This window comes from Peromyscus maniculatus, chromosome 8 (assembly GCF_049852395.1).
Source record: "Peromyscus maniculatus bairdii isolate BWxNUB_F1_BW_parent chromosome 8, HU_Pman_BW_mat_3.1, whole genome shotgun sequence".
In the NCBI taxonomy this organism is placed as follows: domain Eukaryota; kingdom Metazoa; phylum Chordata; class Mammalia; order Rodentia; family Cricetidae; genus Peromyscus; species Peromyscus maniculatus.
Window position 1 is genome coordinate 81,345,001 of NC_134859.1, and position 19,912 is coordinate 81,364,912.

Sequence of the window (19,912 nt, forward strand, 5' to 3'; positions counted from 1 at the left end):
GAACAAGGGCGCCTTCTCCTTGAAGCAGGACAGGATGAGGGCGCAGAGCACCAGGGCGAAGTAGATGTAGAAAGTGGTGAAGCGGAAGGGATCTGAGATCTTACCCTGGGGGAGAGTGGAGAGGCACCTCGGAAGCTTTCAGGAAGGCTGGCCTGCAGCTCGGCACCCTGAGGTGTCAGGCTCCTCTGGAGGAGCCAGAGGATGCTGAGTGGTGGGGAAGTGGTGTGGTGTTGGGGGCGGGGGCATGGTGGGGACTTGCCTTGAGCCAGGCATTGGGCTGCCACAAAAATCAGCAGCTGGCTCCTTGCCTATGTCCTCCCGAGAGAGGGAGATGGGGGCCACCTGGCTGTCAGTGCTCCGTCCCACCCACCATCAAAGAGCCAAGCCCCACTGAAGCAGGTGGGAAGAAAGAGAAGAAATGAACGGGACTTCAGGGACACCTGCACATGGGATCATAACCGACACTTGCATCCACATTATATATCGAACTGGGGGGTGGCAGTTTCAGAACTGTCCTCCCCTTCCTCTGTCCCAGAAGCACAGAACCACGGTGGGATCTTGGACCTATTTCCTTGCATTGCCCACCTCCTGCCACCGAGCAGAGATGTCGCAGGTGGAGGGACAGCATAAAAGGTGCTGAAACCCTGGGGTTGAGGAGAAGCCTAGAATCAGCAGGGACCTTGAGCCTTGAAGCCACGCCCCTGACCAGGGCTAGACCTGGAAGGTCTGACCGACCCTCTTACCTCTGCCATGGCTGAGAGGATCTTGGAACGGAAGGGGATGACGCCACAGATCACACACAGGAGCCAGAAGATAATGAGCACCCCTGAAGACTGCACTCCACGAAGCCGCTCATACTGGATCAGCAGTGTGGCCAACAGCTGTCCAGGAAGGGCCGGGAAGGCTTAGCCAGAGCACACACACCTTAGGCCTGCTCTAGCCCCCTCCGGTGTGGTCAGATGTTTGGGAGTCATCCTCCGACGACTGCCATGTGTCCACCCTCTTCCTCAGAGCCCAGGGTCTCGGTATACTCCACACCCCCCTGGAGACCTCCCCCGAGTCTCCCGGGCCCCACACTAACCATGGTGACCCCCACCACCAAGGGCGTGACAAAGAAGACCGGAGCAGGGGCTGAGCCGTGGATCAGGCCATGGAAGGAGTAGAAGAGGTCCACCCATGAGACACACCACAGCAGGACACCTACGGCCTGCGGACAGTGCACAGGTTGGAGTCTGCATCCCCGACGGCAATGCCGGTCCCTGCTGGGGAGGGGTCCCTGCTCACACAGCCACCGTAAAGCTCTCAGACCTGCCTGGGCCGACTCAGAAGTGTCTAGGGTGGGTGATGGGAAGGTCTGTTGTTTGAACGTTCTACAACTTTCTAAACAGGGAAGGGCTCCAGGCCCAGTCGGTAGGCTTTTAGGACCTGGAACTATGGGGCAGGGGCAGGCTGGGAACACTGGTTTAGCTGCTAACAGGAACTCTGGTCTAGCTGCTAACGGGGGCAAGGAGTTCATTAGAAGCAGCAGAATCCCTCAGGTCTCCCCACTCAGAGGGCAACCCTGGGCCCCTGACCGTCTTGAGCCTGGACAAGTGGGTGAGGATGATGTAACCCCGCTTGTGGTTCCTCAGGTAGAACAGGTAGCAAGGCAAGGCAGCCCACAGGTAGATGCAGGGGATCCAGGCCAGCAGGGAGTTCTGGAAACACGGTGTGAGGTCTGGAGAATCGGTGTATACAGACAGGTTGGAGTCCTGGGGAACAGAAACGGAACAGTTCAGGCGTTGTGATAACCCCCGGCAGGCATCATTCGTCCCTCAGGGAGGTGGCTGGACTAGGGAGCCACTCCATCCACCCAGGATGGGCGTGGGCGTGGGCGGAGGATGGGTGAGGGCAAGAGACTGAATATGTATGTGAACAGGTGAGCAGGGATGGCCTGGTGTGAACTCCTAGGGAGCCTGAGGCTGCCTCATTTCCTCATACTCTTTCTGAAGGATAATTTAAGCGCAATATAACTGCACCCATTTAAAGTGTACAATTCAGTGAGTTTAACAGTTGCATAACCCCTCAAAACCATTGCCACAATAAAGACACGCTATTTCCATTATCTTGCAAGGTCACTGATGTCTCTTTGCATTCCACTCCTCTCAGGCTAACGGTGTTCTTCAATATTCTTAATCATTTCCCCCTATTTTTTTTTTCAAAATGAATACAAACCCAAACCCCTCTCTCCAGACCTCTCCCAGGCAAGAAGAGAGAATCCCCAGGACCTTAGGTGCCTTTAAGATGGGGTGGCAAGCCGGGCGGTGGTGGCGCACGCCTTTAATCCCAGCACTCGGGAGGCAGAGGCAGGCGGATCTCTGTGAGTTCGAGGCCAGCCTGGGCTACCAAGTGAGTTCCAGGAAAGGCGCAAAGCTACACAGAGAAACCCTGTCTCGAAAAACCAAAAAAAAAAAAAAAAAAAAAAAAAAGATGGGGTGGCAAGGCTAGGTGGATGACGTTTTTGTGTAAGCATGGGGACTTGAGTTTGGGTCCCCGAATCCATGTTTCTTCTTCTTTCCTTCTTTCCTTCTTTCCTTCCTTCTCTTTCTTTCTTTCTTTCTTTCTTTCTTTCTTTCTTTCTTTCTTTCTTTCTTTCTTTCTTTCTTTCTTTCTTTCTTTCTTTCTTTCTTTCTTTCTTTCTTTCTTTCTTCCTTCCTTCCTTCCTTCCTTCCTTCCTTCCTTCCTCCCTCCCTCCCTCCCTCCCTCCCTCCCTCCCTCCCTCCCTCCCTCCCTCCCTCTCTCTCTTTCTTTCTTTCTTTCTTTCTTTCTTTCTTTCTTTCTTTTTTTCTTCCTGCTTTTAAACCAAGCAGCATGGTAATCCACACTTGTAAACCCCAGCGCTGGGGTGGCAGTGGCAGGGGGTGGATGTGAGGAGGGGGAGACAGGTGGATCCCCAAAGCTCACTGGCCCATCAGTCTAGCAGAACTGGTGGTTGTTGGGTTCACTGAAAGACTGTCTCAAAAAATAAAGGTGGAAGACCAGCAAAGGCACCAGCCACCAACTAAGACTTACCAACGAGTTCCATCCCCAGAACTATGAGGGGGGCGATGGGGGCGGGAGGGGGGAGGGGGATGGGAGAGAACCAACTTCCTGAAAGTTGTACTCTGACCTTCACATGTGCACTGTGACACTTGCACACACCCCTCAAAATAAACAAATGTAATAAAGTAAGTGTAGATAACAATCAATCTTGGATCTCCGAACGCACACACCTCTGTGTGAATACACATGCTAACGAATAGACATACCACAGAGAAAAAGATGGGCTGGCCATCCTCTGCCCCTGTCTACCTCCATGAGTGACGTGAGAGTCATAGGAGATGACTCTCCTCCTCCTCCCCCTCTTTCCTTTTTTTTTTACATATATGTCCACATACACATGTTCATGTGTGTACAGGTCCACATACATGCAAGCCTGAAATGTCACTCCTCAGGCACTGTTCCTACAGAGCCATGCCTTTGGTACCATCCACCTTTTTTGAGATAGGGTCTCTTAGCAGCCTAAAGTTCTCCAAGTAGGCCCTTCTTCATCTCCCATCGCTGGCAGCATGAGTGCAGGCCATGCACGCATGATCTCTGCATAGGCAGAGATCGTTGCAAATTACAAAGTGACAGGTAAGCACCTGTTTCTGTTCAGTGGAAGGGCCCGGGGTCTAGCCTGGGAAGGCTGTTTTAGGTACTGCAGGCAACTCAGGGTGGTGGGTCACCCTCTTGCCACAGTCCTTCCTTGGACTGTACTTATAGACCTCCACACTTTTTGGAACAAGACGAGGTAATAAGTTCATTCACAAATGCTTTGTATTCAGATCGTTTCCTCCAAGGTAGCTAATGTACTCACCCTTCCCCCTTCTCACAAAGCATTAGGTGTTCTTTACAAAAAGCCCCCAAAATACAAACAAATAATGAGAAAACCGCCCACCATCCCATCCACTTAGAGACAAGTGTTGCCTGAGGATATACCGCCTACCTTCTAACTATCATTTAATTTTTATGCAAGTCACAGATGCACATAAACCCGATTTTCCTGAAGCAGATTTGTTTTCCGTTACTGGAATTGGAAGCTCCTCTCAAACGTGTGTGAATCTGAAGACTTGGCTGCTCCTGTACGAACAAGGAAGCGCTAATGCATGCCCTACGGATTGGGGTGGAGCTTGATGGATCAGGGGAAGCTCAGTGGTTTCGTTTTTCTTTTTGTGTTTGTTTGTTTTTTTGAGACAGGGTATCTCTGTATAGCCCTGGCTGTCCTGGAACTCACTCTGTAGACCAGGCTGGCCTCGAACTCACAGAGATCCACCCGCCTCTGCTGGAATTAAAGGCGTGCATGGCCTGCACTCATGCTGCCAGCGATGGGAGATGAAGAAAGGCCTACTTGGAGAACTTTAGGCTGCTAAGAGACCCTGTCTCAAAAAAGGTGGATGGTACCAAAGGCATGGCTCCGTAGGAACAGTGCCTGAGGAGTGACATTTCAGGCTGTCCTCTGGCTTGCATGCACACGCACATGTGTGTATGTGGACATATATGCAAAAAAAAAAAAAAGAAAAGAAAAGAAAAGAGGGGGGGAGGAGGAAAAGGGCCTCTGTAGGGGTGACTGGCACTGGCCTGGCTTTGACAGGAGATGGAGAAGCTAGGTGGGTGTCTCAGTTCTCCTAACCTTCTCTCCACCAGCCCCTCCCCTCCCCCAATCTCCGGCTGCCACCTGGTCACTGAGCTTTGCCAGACTCTGCATGGGAAACGGCTTCAGCCACTCTCATGCCCGCTGATGGCCACCCCTTGGAAATGACTCTTTCCTGGTCTCTCCACTGCAGGCAAGCAGCATTCTTTGCTGGACTTTTCTTTTTCCCAGTGACCTCTGAGCACACAGCCTCAGCCCGTGGGCTGTTGCATCATGGTTCACAGATTGTACTCAACAGCCCCGGTCTCCTAGGCCTATGTGGCCACTTGCCCTTGCCTCTCAGATGCTGTGCCCATCTGTCCTCAGCCACCTCAGTTTCAACACCGTTTATACCAAACTTGTTTACTACCCGAAAGGAACAAGTGTCCCACTGCTGCTGCTTGTCCCTGTCAAAGCCACCACCATACCTCTAGGTCCCCCGGATGTGCCGGGGTACTGGGCTCTTGCCCAGATAGCAGGTGTCTGACTCTGGCTTTCGCCTCTCTTAAGCTGTGTGATCCCAGGCGAGGAGATTCGCCTCTCACCTACCTCTCTGGGCCCTGACTTCTTCAGGGTTGAGGCTGGGATGATCATACTTCCTGCCTGGTCCCTCACCTGCCCTCTGGCCATCACACCACCTCTGACCTCTCTCAGAGCGCCTGCCTCAGGGCTCTGCTCTTTTCCCTTCTGGTACCTCAAGGATGTGGGTGCTGGGCTGGCACTCTGCTTCCTTCACAGCCATGGAGTCTCTTCGCTGGCTCCTTCTCTTGGTGTGAGAGTGCCCAGGCTCAGACCTTTCTCTCCTCTATCTGGACTCACCCGCTGCTGATCTCTTTTGGTCTTACAGTTCTGGGTCAGGTAGGTACCAGTGAGATCTTTCTAGCCTTTTGCACCTCAATCACCAATGCTGTGTCCAGCTCTTAACCAGGAACCTCCATTCTACGCCCCCTATAGCCTGGACAGTGTCCCATCCCTCTGACCTGATTTCCAGTACTGTTTCTACTGCCTAAAGGTGGCCACTGGCCCTTTGCACATGCTAGGTTCATTCTTGCCTCAGGGTCTTTGCACACATCATCCTCTTTTTCCAGAGTGCTCTTCCCTTACATGGTTAAGTCCTTCATTTTCAAGGAGGTCTATCATAATCCCCTTGTATAATACTACCACCTTCACCAGACTCCAAACATTCCCAATCCTCCCCCCCTTTTCTGCTGCACCTATGCCTTAAAATGGTACATAGTTTATTCAGTTATCACATTATCTTCCATCCCTTCTTGTTAACATGTAGTATTATTGAAGTAAACTACTTTTATTTAATTTATTGTACCAAACACATAGTAGATGCCCAGAAGAAGTAGTTTAAATAACTTAGGTGAGGAGCTTGGAGAGATGGCTCAGGGGTTAAGAGCACTTGTTGTTCTCGTAGAGAACTGGGATTTGGTTCCCAGCACCCACATGGTGGCTCACAACCTTTTCTAACTCTGCTGCCAGTTCTTCTAACCTCCCAGGGTAGCGGGCACACACACACACACGCACGTGGCACACACACATAGATGCAGCCAAAACACTAATACATGTAAACATAAAATAAATAAATCTTAAACATTTTAAAGGTGAATTCTATTCAATATTTATTGAAGAATTGAAGCCAAACATAGTAATGCATGCCTGTAATTCTAGCACTCAGAAGGCTAAGGCAGGAAGATTGGCAAGAGCTCAAGACCAGCTTCGGTTATGTAGTAAGTTCAAGACCAGCCTGGACTATATAGTAAGATACTGTATCAAAAAGAGCAAACAAGATGTGTATATATATTATATACACACATATATACATATATATACACATATACATACATATATAATATGTATTTTATATAGGTGTTTATATATTGAAGAAATGAAAGAGTTAACAAAGAAGATAATATGATACATTCCTTCTAAATCTTCAGTGGCTCCCTATTACCTAGAAGTCTCAGTCTCTCATTATAGCATGTAAAACCCCCAGCAGGCCTTGAGTGATCTATGGAGCTTTGCAGGGGCCTGGGTTCTCCACCTGTGTGTCTAGGGAAGGCCACTACCCCCCTGCCTTCCCTTCTTTAGCCTGTCTTTCCCCTAATTATCTCTGGGTAGCCCTCTGCTCTCCAATGCCCTGGCCACTGCTGCTCTTTCCTGAAATATAGCTTTGCCCCCGTCACACACCGGCTCAGTTACAGTGGTGTCTGCTGCATACACTGCCCGGCCCACCCTGTCCGGTAGGTCCTGCAGGATTCCCCTTCCACTCTCCTCCTCCTGCTCCCTTCACACACACACACACACACACACACACACACACACACACACACACACACACCCCACAGCCAACTCTCTCCACCCCGAGCCTGCTCTGAGATTCCCACATGTACACCTTTGCTCTGTCCGGGCTCTCTTCTTTCAACTCTGCAAATCCCAGTGCCTCCACCGAGCAGCGTTGGGCAATCTCAGGGGCAGCCTCTTCCCTCCTGAGCATCCTTTCTCCTCTGGAATCAGCACTTGTTGGGAGTGTCACTTCTTGGAGCAGCTTTCCTGCCTTGGAGGATGCTTTGGAGAAAGTCCAGTGCTGCAAACACAGCAGCCTGGCAGCCGCAGCCAGGACATGAGGCCGGGAGGTGCCTCTCTCAAGCCGTGCATGTGTGCATTCATGTCGGGGGACTGGGGTTTGGTGTATGCCTGCTCCATTCTAAAGCCCTATACAGGGTGCAGCAGGTGTTCATTGGTTCTTTATATTTCCCTTCCTCCCCCCTCCCATCTTTCTTTCCTTTCTCCCTTATTAGGGAATTAAACCCAGGGCTTGCACATGGTAGGCAAGTGCTCTACCTTTGAGCTATAGTTCAAGATACAGGTTTTGTTGTTGTTGTTTTCCAAGACAGAGTCTCTCTGTCTTAACAGCGCTGGCTGTCCTGGAACTCACCCTATAGACCAGGCTGGCCTCCAACTCACAGAGATCCTCCTGCCTCTGCCTCCCGAGTGCTGGGATTAAAGGCGGGTACCACCACCACCACCTGGTGGTGATGTAGGGTTTTTTGAGACAAGGTTTCACTATGTAGTCCAGGCTGGCCTCAAACTTGTGATCCTCCTGGTCTAAGCCTCCCCATGAACAGGGATCATACACATGTACCTCTGAGTCTGGCCCATTTTATGTTTTCACTCAGACTGTACAAGCCAGCTACCCACACACTCCTGCTGAGTTCCTGCCCTGTCAATCACAGATGAAGAAGGCGAGGAGGCAGACGTCCTCTACCCCCAGCTTACTTTTCATTCCCTTTCCCCCTCTCCTTCCCTCCCCAGACTTTCTTTTCTTGTTTCCTTTTTTTTTTTTTTTGAGGTAGGGTCTCTCTCTTGTAACCCAGGCTGGCCTTAAGTTCTTGACCATTCTGTCTCCGCCTCCCCAGTGCCGGGATTGCTAGTGTACGCCACCATTCCTGCCAACCCCGTTTTAGAATCATTTCTTTAAATTCAAGTGTGACAGAGTTATAGAAAAGCACACATATCTCTGACATAGGAACCTCCATGATTTTGTATCCGCACACAGGTGCGTCCAGCTGTGTAAACAGCACCCACAATCAAGAGCTGGAACACCGACAGCAGGAAGGGGCCCTGGGGCCCTCCTCAGCACTGTCCACCACAGAGAACTCATCCCAATCTCTCATGCAGTGGATGATTCTGCCCAGCTTGGATCTTCCCATAAATGAAACCGTATGGTGTCTGTCTGATATATTATTCTGGAGGGTTCACCTTCAATTCTGTGTGTTCCACTGTGCGAACATTCGATTGAGAACACACCCTACCTGTCTCCAGGCAGCTCCTAACTGAGAAAAGGAGACCTCTAGACCTTACATTTTACACTAAGCTTGGGGCAAAAGTCAGAGCTATGACTTTTGTCTTCGTTTCTGGTCCTGGGGATTGAGCCAAACATGCTAAGCAAAGTGTCCCGACACCAATCCAGGTTACGAACTTTTAAAAAGTATCTATTGGGGACTAGGGAGAAGGCTCAGTTGCCTCTCCAGTGTGAGGATCAGAGTTCAAATCCCAGAATCCACATAAGTCACATCTGTAATCCTGGTGTTCCTATGGCCAGATGGGAGGTGGAGACAGAATCCTTCAAAACTTGTGAACCAGCTATCCCGGCATACACTACTACGAGGTGTGTTACATTTGGTTATGCTGTATTTGTTTAATTCTGTGAAGATGTGCCGCCTGGCTAAGGCACCCGATTGGTCTAATAAAAAGCTGAACGGCCAAAAACAAGGCAGTAGAGGGATAGGTGGGCTGGCAGGCAGAGAGAATAAGTAGGAGGAGGAATCTAGGCTTGAGAGAGAAGAGAAGGGGAGAATGAGGGAGAAAAAGAGGGAGATGCCCATGGCCAGCCCGCCAGGAAGCCGCCAGCCAGTCGCCAGACAGACAGACAGGAGTAGGACACACAGAAAGAAAGGTAAAAAGCCCTGAGGCAAAATGTAGATGGGGAGAAATGGGTTAAATTAAGTTATAAGATCTAGTGGGACAAGCCTAAGACAAGGCCAGGCATTCGTAACTAACAAGAAGTCTCCATGTCATGATTTGGCAGCTGGTTGGTGGCCCAGAAGAAAGTCTGCTCCACAGGCTAGCTCTGTGGCAACAAGCAAGCAAATGCCCTTCCTCTGACAGGTGTGTGCAAACATGAAAACAGGCACCTTTCTTTCGGTTCGATATATACGAAGCTTTCAAAACTACACGTTGAGCGGGTGAGGAGTTGACCCAGTAGGTAAAAGCACTGGCCGCCATGCCTGACAACCTCAGTTCAATCCCTCAAAATACACATGGTGGAAGAAGAGAACTGGCTTCTCAAAGGTGTCCTCTGACCTCCACACAGGCACCGTGGCATGCTCCCCACCCCCCACCAAGAAAAACCCCCAGACTCTGTCTGTTGAATGAGTCTTCCCCATTTTGGTGGCACTGGGTCTTAACCAAGCAAGCCAAGCACACCACCACTTCGTGTTCCTTTTTACCTCGAGGCTCGCTAAATTCCCCAGGCTGGCCTTGAACTTTGGACCTGCTGCGGGAGTACCTGGATTCCAGGCACATGTCATCATACCAGTGCTCTGACCTGTGTCACCTCCGCTACCCCCGCTCAGGGAGGGTCATAAAAGTCCCCAAAGCTTTTCCAGCATTTTATGATTGTGCTCACAGGGTCATTATCTCCTTTGGCTAGCTCAAAACAAGTCCCTGAAATACATAACAGGGGTGTCGCAGGGTTGGGTTTACAGAGGAGAAAGTGAGCGCCCCGGGCTTTGGCAACAGCTTCAGGGACAGTTGACACTGTGGAACCAGGACAAATATCCTGGCTTCAGGGATGCGGTTGGACAGTTTCTCCCAATCCATTCTTCCTGGACTCATGTACCAGAAGACACCTTGTCCCCTGAGCCTTGCAGACAGTAGGGGGTAACCCATGCCCTCCTCCTGCTCTCTTCCATCCCCATCCAGCTTCCAGCACAGGGCCAGATGCCCTGGAGCAGATTAGAGGCTGTTAAATAAGTGACAGGGGAGTGTGTGGGGGAGAGTGCCTATCTATGGGTCCACAGTACGCTTGGCAGGCCACTGGCTTGGCTTCTAAGGCCACCAGAGGACCCAACCCTGGTGCTGTAGACGTGGTACAGCTCCACCAGTTTGCTCGTCTGAGGCAGGTTCTTATGTAGCCCCTGAACTCACTTGTGGCCTGGGCTGGCTTTGAACTCTCAATCCTGCTGTCTTCACTACAGGTATGTACCACTATGCTCGGGTCTGCCACTTTTGAGTCATGGGATGGTGGCCGGTCCCTGCAACCCTCTGAACTCCACTTTCCAGGTGCAAGTAATGACAGACCCACAGCCGCCTTCCCTGCGGGAGCGATGGATGGCAATGTAAATGCCCAGCTGTCACCTGGTCACACTTCAGGACATGAAGCTACTGGGGACATGTTTCATGACATAAACACAGACACTATAACCACAGCCCAGCACCCTTGGGGAGTCAGGATCGGATGGCTGCTCTGAGCTCATGAAGGTCCTAGCTGGGTGCTTCTCCTTGGGGAAGGTATATTCTGATTGGGCGCAGTCTCCTTGGAGACAGCAGGTACCTGTTCATTCCTGCATCCCGGAATACTCCCCCGGAGCTATTGCTAGGACATCAATGGGACATATAAACACCACAAATCCGGAAGCACAGGTCCCTTCTGCTGCCTGCCTGCCTTAGAGACTGGCAAAAATGCCTCCCTCCCTCCCTCCGTCCCTCCCCATCTCTCATCCCCCTTCCTCCTTCCTTCCTTCCTTCAGGACAGAATCTTGCTGGGCAGCCTAGCTTTCTCTCTTTGTCTCAGGAAATCCTACCCAAAAGATCAAGTGGGAAGTCGGGAGCAGCGATACCTCCTAGCTCCGTAACACGCCTGTCCTAGGCTACTAGCAAGACCCTGCCTCAGACAAAAACAGCCCCTCATGTACGCACAAAGATTAAGCGCAACTCTGTGGCCATGCTGTATTGCATCACCGTTATCCATAGACAGGAAACCTCACCTACTTTACCCGATCGCTCTAGAATCTGGCCTCTCCTCCAGTCTCTGCTCTCCTGCCTGACTTCTCTCCAGAGCCCTCTCTCTGGTCTCCTGCTTCTGACCCAGCCACTTGTCCTTACATCCTCTGTTCTAGTACAACAAGGAAAGACCTATTGGAAGCCTAAGCCAGACCACACGCCCATTGCACCACTCTGCTTTTCTTTTCTTTTCTTTTCTTTTCTTTTCTTTCTTTCTTTCTTTCTTTCTTTCTTTCTTTCTTTCTTTCTTTCTTTCTTTCTTTCTTTCTTTCTTTCTTTCTTCCTTCCTTCCTTCCTTCCTTTCTCTTTCTTTCTTTCTTTCTTTCTTTCTTTCTTTCTTTCTTTCTTTCTTTCTTTCTTTCTTTCTTTCTAAACCAGCATTTAAGGAAAAATCTGGAAATGTCACACAGCCCTCAGAACCATTACCAGCTCCCTACCTGTCTGACCTTCTTGCCTCGGTCTGACTTAGGACCCTGGCCTGGGACCTGGCCATCTTCAGGGGCTCCATCTTCACTTGCCTCTGAGCCCTCACTGTCTTCAGGCTTTTTAATTAGAACTGCGACCCACCCCAACCCCCTCCTCAACCCTGCACCCACCCCTTACCCGTCTATTTTCTCCATAGCCCCTCCTCACCTTCTCTCATTTGATACACGTGAACCGTTTTCAGTTATGAATGAATGGTCTACCTTCTCCTACTTGAGGAGAGGTTTGCTTAAGGGCAGTTTTTGTTGACCAGGAAGTTCCTTCCTGCCTAGGGTACACCTGTAACTCCAGCTCCAGAGGATCCAACTTCTGGCCTTCTCAGGTAACTGCACTCACAAGCACAGATGTATACACAGACACATCTATACATAATTATAAATTATAAAAAAATCAATCCTAAGACAATAGCAACAAAAAGGCTTTGGAATGCAAATGGCCTACATTGGAGGCAAGGACTGAAAGTCTGTGACTATGTCCCCATCCCTCCACAGGCTGCCTCTGGAGTCAGGACACCTGCTAGGCTATCCTCTTGTCCAGGGGGCTGTGCTGTGGAGCAGGGTGTGGTTGAGAATGGCGTCCTGAGCCGAGATTGGATTTCTCTTCCAAACTAGACATTCCAGTTTCTAGTTCAGTTTACTCCCAGAATCCAGCTGGTCCACTGCCAGATACTGACAGTCCCTACCCCTCAGTCCCATGGATGAACTGCAAGAGAGAGGGCAGGCTGCGTCGTGGGTCAAGGGTGACTAGTGATTTGAGAGGGTGGAGGCAGGTGGATGTCATATTAGTGCTGACAGGGCTCGACCCCAAGGGTGGGGCCTGGGACTTGGATTACATGGCCTGGGCTCAAGTTCCACGTTAACCATGGGTCCCAGGTGTCTTGGCACACAGTGGCACTCAATAACCAAAGTATTTTCTGGGATGCCAGGCCTTTTACAGGAGTGAGAGGCGTGTTAGGCCTTCAAGCTACAGGCTGGCCCAGCATAGCCCTCTTTGGCCTCCCAGGCTTCCTGTTTTTGTCTAAACAGGGCTTGGAGGGGGGGGGGGAGGGAATCAGAACATGCCCTCTCCCTTTCCACCAGTTTCTGCTGAGTCATATGATCTTGCCAATCAGTCACTTCCCAGTGACCTCAGGAGCGGTCTAGCACAGATGGTCCCCCACCCCACCATGCAGGATTGAGGAAGTAATGAATCTTCTTTGGACAGGGCCTGTCAGCAGCCCGGGGCCTGGGAGACGGCTGGCAGAACTGGGGCACAGAACTCTGGAGTCCTCACCCCCTCCCCCTGCCACTAGTTTGAGTCCACAGGGATCTCAGCCTCGGTGCCCATTAAGGGGCATCTGCCCTGTGGTCCATTCTGGGTGCCCGACCTTCTGCCTTATCAGCTCCATCCAGCTGTTTAATCGCAGTATTAAGGAAGCTGCTGTTGCTGTGGAAACCAAGTGGATGGCGGCAGGCGGGACTGTGGGGCTGGGCTGCCTCCCAGCTGATGCTCCTCAGAGCAGGAGTGGAAAGGGAAGTCTTAAGGAGCCCCCCTCCATTCTGCCTGAGGGAGTCCAGAAAATGACTTCAACTGTCCCTGTCCTCACTGTCACTTACACTTTAGTGTCTTAGGCTAGAAGCTCCTTTGGTTGCTATGACGGTGCTCAGTGCTAGAGAAACAGCGTGATGTTGTCTTGGTGTTCAGCTACCGAAGCCGGGGCTTGGGAGCACATTGGTTCATTCATTCACGAGTTTTGTTTAGCCAGTATCTACAGAGTATGTGCCTTCCGGGCTGAGCACTCAGAAGTGTAGGAAGGAAGTGAAGGCAGGAAGGCAGGCAGGTGGGAAGGCAGGCAGGCAGGAAGGCAGGTAGGCAGGTAGGCAGGTAGGTAGATAGGCAGGCAGCAGGCAGGCAGGCAGGTAGGCAGGCAGGCAGGCAGGTAGGTAGATAGGCAGGCAGATAGGCAGGCAGGCAGGCAGGAAGGTGGGAAGGAGAGCCCAATGGTTGCTCTGAGCTCTGGAGGCCCTGCCTGAGTGTTTTTCCTTGAGAGAAAGACCAAAGTCATTTGGTGGAGGTGGGATGGAGGAGAAAACCAGCCCAGGCTCAGGACCCCATTCTCAACCACACCCTGCTCCACAGCACAGCCCCCTGGACAAGAGGATAGCCTAGCAGGTGTCCTGACTCCAGAGGCAGCCTGTGGAGGGATGGGGACATAGTCACAGACTTGCAGTCCTTGCCTCCAATGTAGGCCATTTGCACTCCAAAGCCTTTTTGTTGCTATTGTCTTAGGATTGATTTTTTATAATTTTTAATTATGTATAGGTGCGTCTGTGTATACATCTGTGCTTGTGAGTGTAGTTACCTGAGAAGGCCAGAAGTTGGATCCTCTGGAGCTGGAGTTACAGGTGTTCATGAGCCACCTGATGTGGGTTCTGGGAATTGAATTCAGGTCCCTTGGAAGAACAAAAAGCATTCTTAACCGTTGGACCATCTCTCAAGTCCCTGTTGTTTGTGTTGTGGGATGGGTTCTTGTGTAGGCCAGGTTGACCTCAAAGGGAATATGTGGCCGAGAGAGGCCTCAAATCCTCCTGCCTCCACGTGCCGAGCGCTGGGGTTCCACGTGCGGTGCTTGGAATCACACTCAAGCTTTGCGCACGCTTGGCTAGCACTCCTCCAACATCGCTAGCCCTTTTTGTTTGTTTTGAAATAAAATCTTAGCATATGCAGCTAAAGACAGCCTCACACTCAGGCCAATCTCTCTGCACCAGCTTCCTGGGCGCTGGGATTACAGGTGCGTCTCCAAGATCACTCTTTCCGGGTGGGGAGGGAAGCCAGCAGATTTCACAAAGCTTCCCCTCTCAGGTTCACTTCCTTTCCTAGGTTTCTCCCTTCAGCCCAGGGAACAGGAGAAGACAATCTGGGACCACAAGGGACCTTATCTCCCAGACAGAAACCAAAAACTTAGAGGCCAAAGCTAATAAGCCTGAGGTTCAATATCTCCAGCTTTAATGAAAAGGGTTTCCCAAGGCCCAGGCCCAGCAGGGAAGATCAGGTCCCTGGAAGGAGATGGCAAGCTTTGGTGCCCAGCAGGCTAAGAAGTTGGCACCCTCTACCCATCTGCCCCTTCAGACTGCCCTACCTCCTTGCATGCCACTGTCTCCGCTTGGGAGCCCAAAGACACTGAAACTTGAACCTTGTCCACTGCCAGTGTCTCTTGATGGCTGCCTATTTGTGTTGGGCAATAATTCAAGAGGAAGCCTTGGAGTCCCTGATACCTAGAGCCTTAAGGTTTAGAGCACCTGATTTATGACCCTGGAGCACAAGCCTGAGGCGCATCCTCCTAGAATCATTACCAGGCAGCTCCAGACCTGAAGGGAGGAGGGGGTCAGAGCCACCTAAGCTCGGCTAGACCCAGAGGGTGAGAGCCTTTCCCACAGTTACATACCCAGTATGTAAGGAGTCATGGGAACCGGTCTTCAAAGTACCAGAGTTCAGCCCCTCCTTAGGGTGAGTGGGTAGCTGAGGGAGCAGTGAGAATACGTATCCTTCTCACATGGGCCTGGCCATCATGGGACCTGTGGGGCCCGGAGCTGCTGCTAAGTAGACTTGCGGTCCAAACAATGAGAAAGCCAGAGAAAGGAGAATCCAGAAATCTGGGAGGTGAGGGTGGCGGGGGGTGGGGGTGGGGGTGGGGGGGTGATGGGGGTGGGGGGGTGGGGGGGAGGATCCAGAGAGTCTCCATTGGCCCTCTTCCCAGCTGCTCACAGAATCTGAAGATAGGACCTTGCTTGCTTGAGTGGTCTTCCCACAAGGTGGCTTCACACCAGGTACTTACTTACACACCCCTAGTGACGGGGAGCCTACTACTTTTCAGGCAGCTTTGATTACTTCGTATACGTACAAAGTCAGCCTCTGGATTTCTAGGCTTCCAGAGGGCATGGGATCAGGGCTAATTATGCAAACAGACTAAACTTTCTGAGAGCCAACAGTCTCCCCTTAGGCATGGGGCGGCAGGTCTGAGCAGAGGTAATCCACAACCTCCTCCTGGAGGCACCCTTGGTCTCCTGCATCTGAACTCACTCCAGGTTTTTGTTTGTTTGTTTGTTTTTGTTTTTGTTTTTTATTTTTGTCTTATTTTGTTTTCAATACAGGGTTTCTCTGTGTAACAGCCCTGGTTGTCCTGGAACTCGCTCTGTAGACCAGGCCAGCCTCAAACTCAGAGATCTGTCTGCCTCTGCCTCCCGAGTGCTGGGATTACAGGCCTGAGCCACCACTACCAGACTGAGTTTTGTTTTTGAGACAGGATCTCATGTAACTCAGGCTGACCTCACATTTGCTAAATAGTTAGAGGCTATCCTGTAACTCCTGATCCTCCTGCCTCTGCCTCCCAAGTACTGGGATTATAAATAGGTTGCCACCATTTTCTGTTATTGTTTTTTGAGACCAAGTTTTCTTCTGGCCTAGTATTCTTTTGTTGTTGTTATTGTTTGACCAGGCTGGCCTTGAACTCACAGAAATCTGCCTGCTTCTGCCTCTGGGACTAAAGGCATCCACCACCACCGCCTGGCTGGCCTAGTGTTCTTTTGGAACTTATTTCCATGCAAATTTAAGGTGTACACTGAGATGTTGATACTATGCCTGATGAGATGTGGAGGAGAACTGTCATGCCATCTAGCAAGTGGTGTGCGTGAATACATAGGTGTGGGGGTATCCACCAGGTCACAGGTCCCCAGATTTCTACCCTTAGGGGGAGGGAGCCGAATCTACAGTAGGCATTAGCTCCCTGATCCCCAGGAAACAGCTGGAACCAGAGCCTCTGTCCCAACAGTGTGTCAGCCCTTTTCCCCCACCACAGGACCAGGGCTCTAACACCCGTTCTGACCTCATTCCTCTGTCTTCCCTCCAGTCGACAGGAGTGCACGGACCTGCCAACAGTGCTTCTTGCTTCTCAACTTTATTTCACATTCTCTAGTTCCTTTGATCGCCATAAAAAAAAAAAAATCTTGCTAGGTAAGCAGCAGGTGGCTCATTTCCTCATTTTGTAGGTGGAGAGAGAAAGGCCATGAGAAGCTAGGGAAAGTCTGGGTACATAAGTGGCCCAGAATGGCCTCACCACCAACCACACCCTTTGTTCCATTTTCTTCCAGGTTCAGGTTTTCCTGGCTACCCCAGTCCCTCCTTTCCACAGCCCCTAACGTTCAAGGGTGTAGCTGAATTGTAGATGATGCAAATGAAATGCAAAATAGTATTAAAAAAAACAAACAAAACAGTAGCCCAGAAAGTCAGCCTCTTGGGTAACTGAACTACAGCTTAGGCTCCAGCCTCCTAGCCTGAGCCCCTTCCATGTCCCAGCTCCGCAAACTCCCAGGGCTGAAGGAAGAGAAGCCTCCTGCTTTCTCCTACCCCAGCATGAAGCCGCCGCCAAGTGCAGCCGGGGAATGGCTTTCAGAAGCCAAGATAGCGTGGAAGGGAGATGGAGGATGTTTCCAGTCTCGGGTGGGCAGAGGAGTCAGTTCCCCGTTACCGAAGACATCGAAGCAGAGACCCCCTTAAAGGGTCACAGTAGAGATGCGCTCCCACCCACATGGCCTCATGAGCAGTGTTAAGTTCCAGGGCCAGGCTGCCTGAGGCTCAAAAGTGAGGCCAGGCAGTGTGACAGACATCTCGTCCCTTGCTTAATCCAGTGCTCTCTAACAACACGGTGACCCTGCCATGGCCTTACCAGCCACGTGTCCTTTTCTCCCCAAGACTCTACATTGAAAGGTTGGGTTAGCCAAGGCCCTGCCATGGCGCAGCTCTAAGCTTGGGACGGAGGTGGGTAGGGGGCATCCCGAGGTTTCTAGCTCCAGGTTCCAGGGACCATTGCCTTGGGCAGTTCTAATTACTCAGGGCTTCATTGCCAACCTAGAAACGTGAAAGGCTGTCCCTGAGGCTGGGCGCAGCTGCCTTCCTGATTCTCAAACTTTTTGCCTAGTCACTATGACCATGGACCTGCCAAGTCCAAGTGAGCAGACAAAGGAGTTGTACTGACAAGCTAAGGATTATCTCTGGGCCTTAGAGAAGGGTGGTACTCCAGTCTGGATGATGGGGGCTGGAGGGTGGGGCTCCTCGAGGTTTGAGCTAGAACCAGTTAGTGATATGAAGAAAAAGAGTGGTCCCCAAAGACACGTTTTTGCGGTTGTTTTTTGTTTGGAGATAAGGTCTCCTGTATCTTTGAACTTGTCATGTAGCCAAGGATGACTTTGAATTTCTGGTTCTCCTACTTCCATCTCCCAAACACAGGATGACAGATCCAGCTTCTAAACATTTGGCAGGCAGGGGTGGGGGAGGAGTACTCTATTACTTCTCCCAGATCCATATTACATCTCGTGCCCAACCTAGACCATACCTGTGAACACATAGGCACATAGCACACACCTGTGCATAACACCTCACCTTCACCCCTGCACACACCAGATACCTATACACAAATATGTATGCAAAAATACATCATAATGGGAAAAGACTTACCAGCTAGGATTCTGAGTCTAGATTTGGAAACAGTCTAGGGTGGGCAGCCCGAGTTACCAGAAATTAGCCCCTATTCACGAAACTGAGATTGCATCACTGGTTGGTTGCCTTGCCTGGTAGAGGAGCGTTGAGACTGCACACCCTTCAGATACCCAAGCTGCCTTGTGAAAGGATTTGATGAGAGCCACGGAAGGTTACTGTTGTGTCTGTGTGCAGTACTGGGGTTTGAACCCAGGGCCTTTTGCATACCAGGTAAGCGCCACATCCCTGAGCCATCACCCCAGTAGTCTGCTTTTACTTACTTTATTACTATTTTTAATCCAGCTCCGATTTCATGCAATTGGGTGCTTTGGGGCAAGTCCCTTCCTCTCTGGACCTCCCTTTCCCCCATCTATCAAAGGAGAGTGTTGGGCTAGGAGACCAGTGCACCTCTCTTTCACGTCCTGGGTGTAAATAGGGCCTCCGCACAGACCTGCAACCAGGTAAATCTTGTCCACAGAAACAGTGGCTCCCCAAAAAACTGTCCATGGAAGGTCTAGCTGTACCAAGTACCTGACTGAGTAGGACTCTGTATGCTTTAGGGTGTAGGGCAGGAAGACCGGGTGGATAACCAAGCCATAGTTAGCGGATTAGGTGCTGGGAGTTTCATTCACTAGGGATGCAGGCAAAATGCAAAATGCTGCTTCTGTACCCTGCGATCAACTGACAGAGGGGCTGAGATCAACAGGTAAGCGCCAGTGCTTTCCAATTCCCCGGTGCCCTGCACTACCATGCCTGCCTCCTGCCTTGCTCCTCCACGCGGTAGGGAAAGGCATGACAGACAGCAAAGGTCCCGACCAGGAGTTGCTTTGGCATCGTGGCCAAACACCTTTTCGGCACCCATTGTTCCCCCTCTGGTGCCTAGACCCTCTCAGGCTTGGTTATACACTCCCTCCCCAGGGATCCGCTGACGCGCCCCCACTCCAGTGCCTCCTCCGGAAAGCCGTGGTGAGGCGGAGACCAGACTTCCGCGGTTGACACCTACTCCCTCCGCAGCATGGACCCCGAGATGCAAGCCTTACCCAGAACTTGGAGCCCAGATCCCCGGAGCCGCAGAGGCGGTCCATGTGGCTCAGGTGCACCGCAAGACTGAGATCTCGGTTCAGCACAGCTCCAGCAGACCTGCCCGGTGCCGCCTCCAACTCCCAGCTGGACCGGCACTCCTCCCCGCCCGCCCCGCCCTCCGGTCCTCTGGTCAAGTTCTCCCGGTCTGTCTCAGCGATTACGACACGGTCTCGAGCTCAGTAAAACTGCTGGTACCTAAAAATTGCAACGCTGGAAGGAACTGTAGAGTAAGGACGGATAGTTAACAGTCCTAGTCCCTTCCAGTGCCCCCCATGTTTCTAGTCCCCAAAGCTGATGGGCCTGGGAATGAGTCTTCATCAGTTTTCCAGTGGGATCTGAAACACATGTAGACCTGGAGCGGCATTTAGCCCTCTTCTCGCTGTAAAAGAAGTCCTTTATAAAGGCAGGGTCGCTTCTGACTTTGTAAATACAGGATCATCTCGGTTCATCATCTGTAATACGTGTAGTGCTTGGGGAACCAGTCTCCCTCTTCCCCACAAGTTGTCAGAGACAACTGACAGATGCCAGCCACATGTGTGATGTGTGTACTGTGCATGTGTACAGCAGGAGAGT

At 51.2% G+C, this 19,912-nt stretch overlaps 1 protein-coding gene across 1 annotated transcript in view; it reads right to left on the minus strand.

Moving 5' to 3' along the window:
- The window catches only part of Abcc3 (ATP binding cassette subfamily C member 3), a 50,804-nt gene extending 31,355 nt beyond the window's left edge, over positions 1-19,449 (minus strand). The window contains exons 1-5 of the mRNA XM_006971986.4: positions 19,297-19,449; positions 1,575-1,751; positions 1,082-1,207; positions 744-881; positions 1-105 (exon numbers count right to left, since the gene is read on the minus strand). The exon at positions 1-105 is cut by the window's left edge and continues 21 nt beyond it. Coding sequence (XP_006972048.1) covers positions 1-105; positions 744-881; positions 1,082-1,207; positions 1,575-1,751; positions 19,297-19,341 — 591 coding nt within the window. The 5' untranslated portion in view covers positions 19,342-19,449. The remainder of the gene's footprint in view (positions 106-743; positions 882-1,081; positions 1,208-1,574; positions 1,752-19,296) is intronic.
- Between the last annotated feature and the right edge of the window lie 463 nt (positions 19,450-19,912).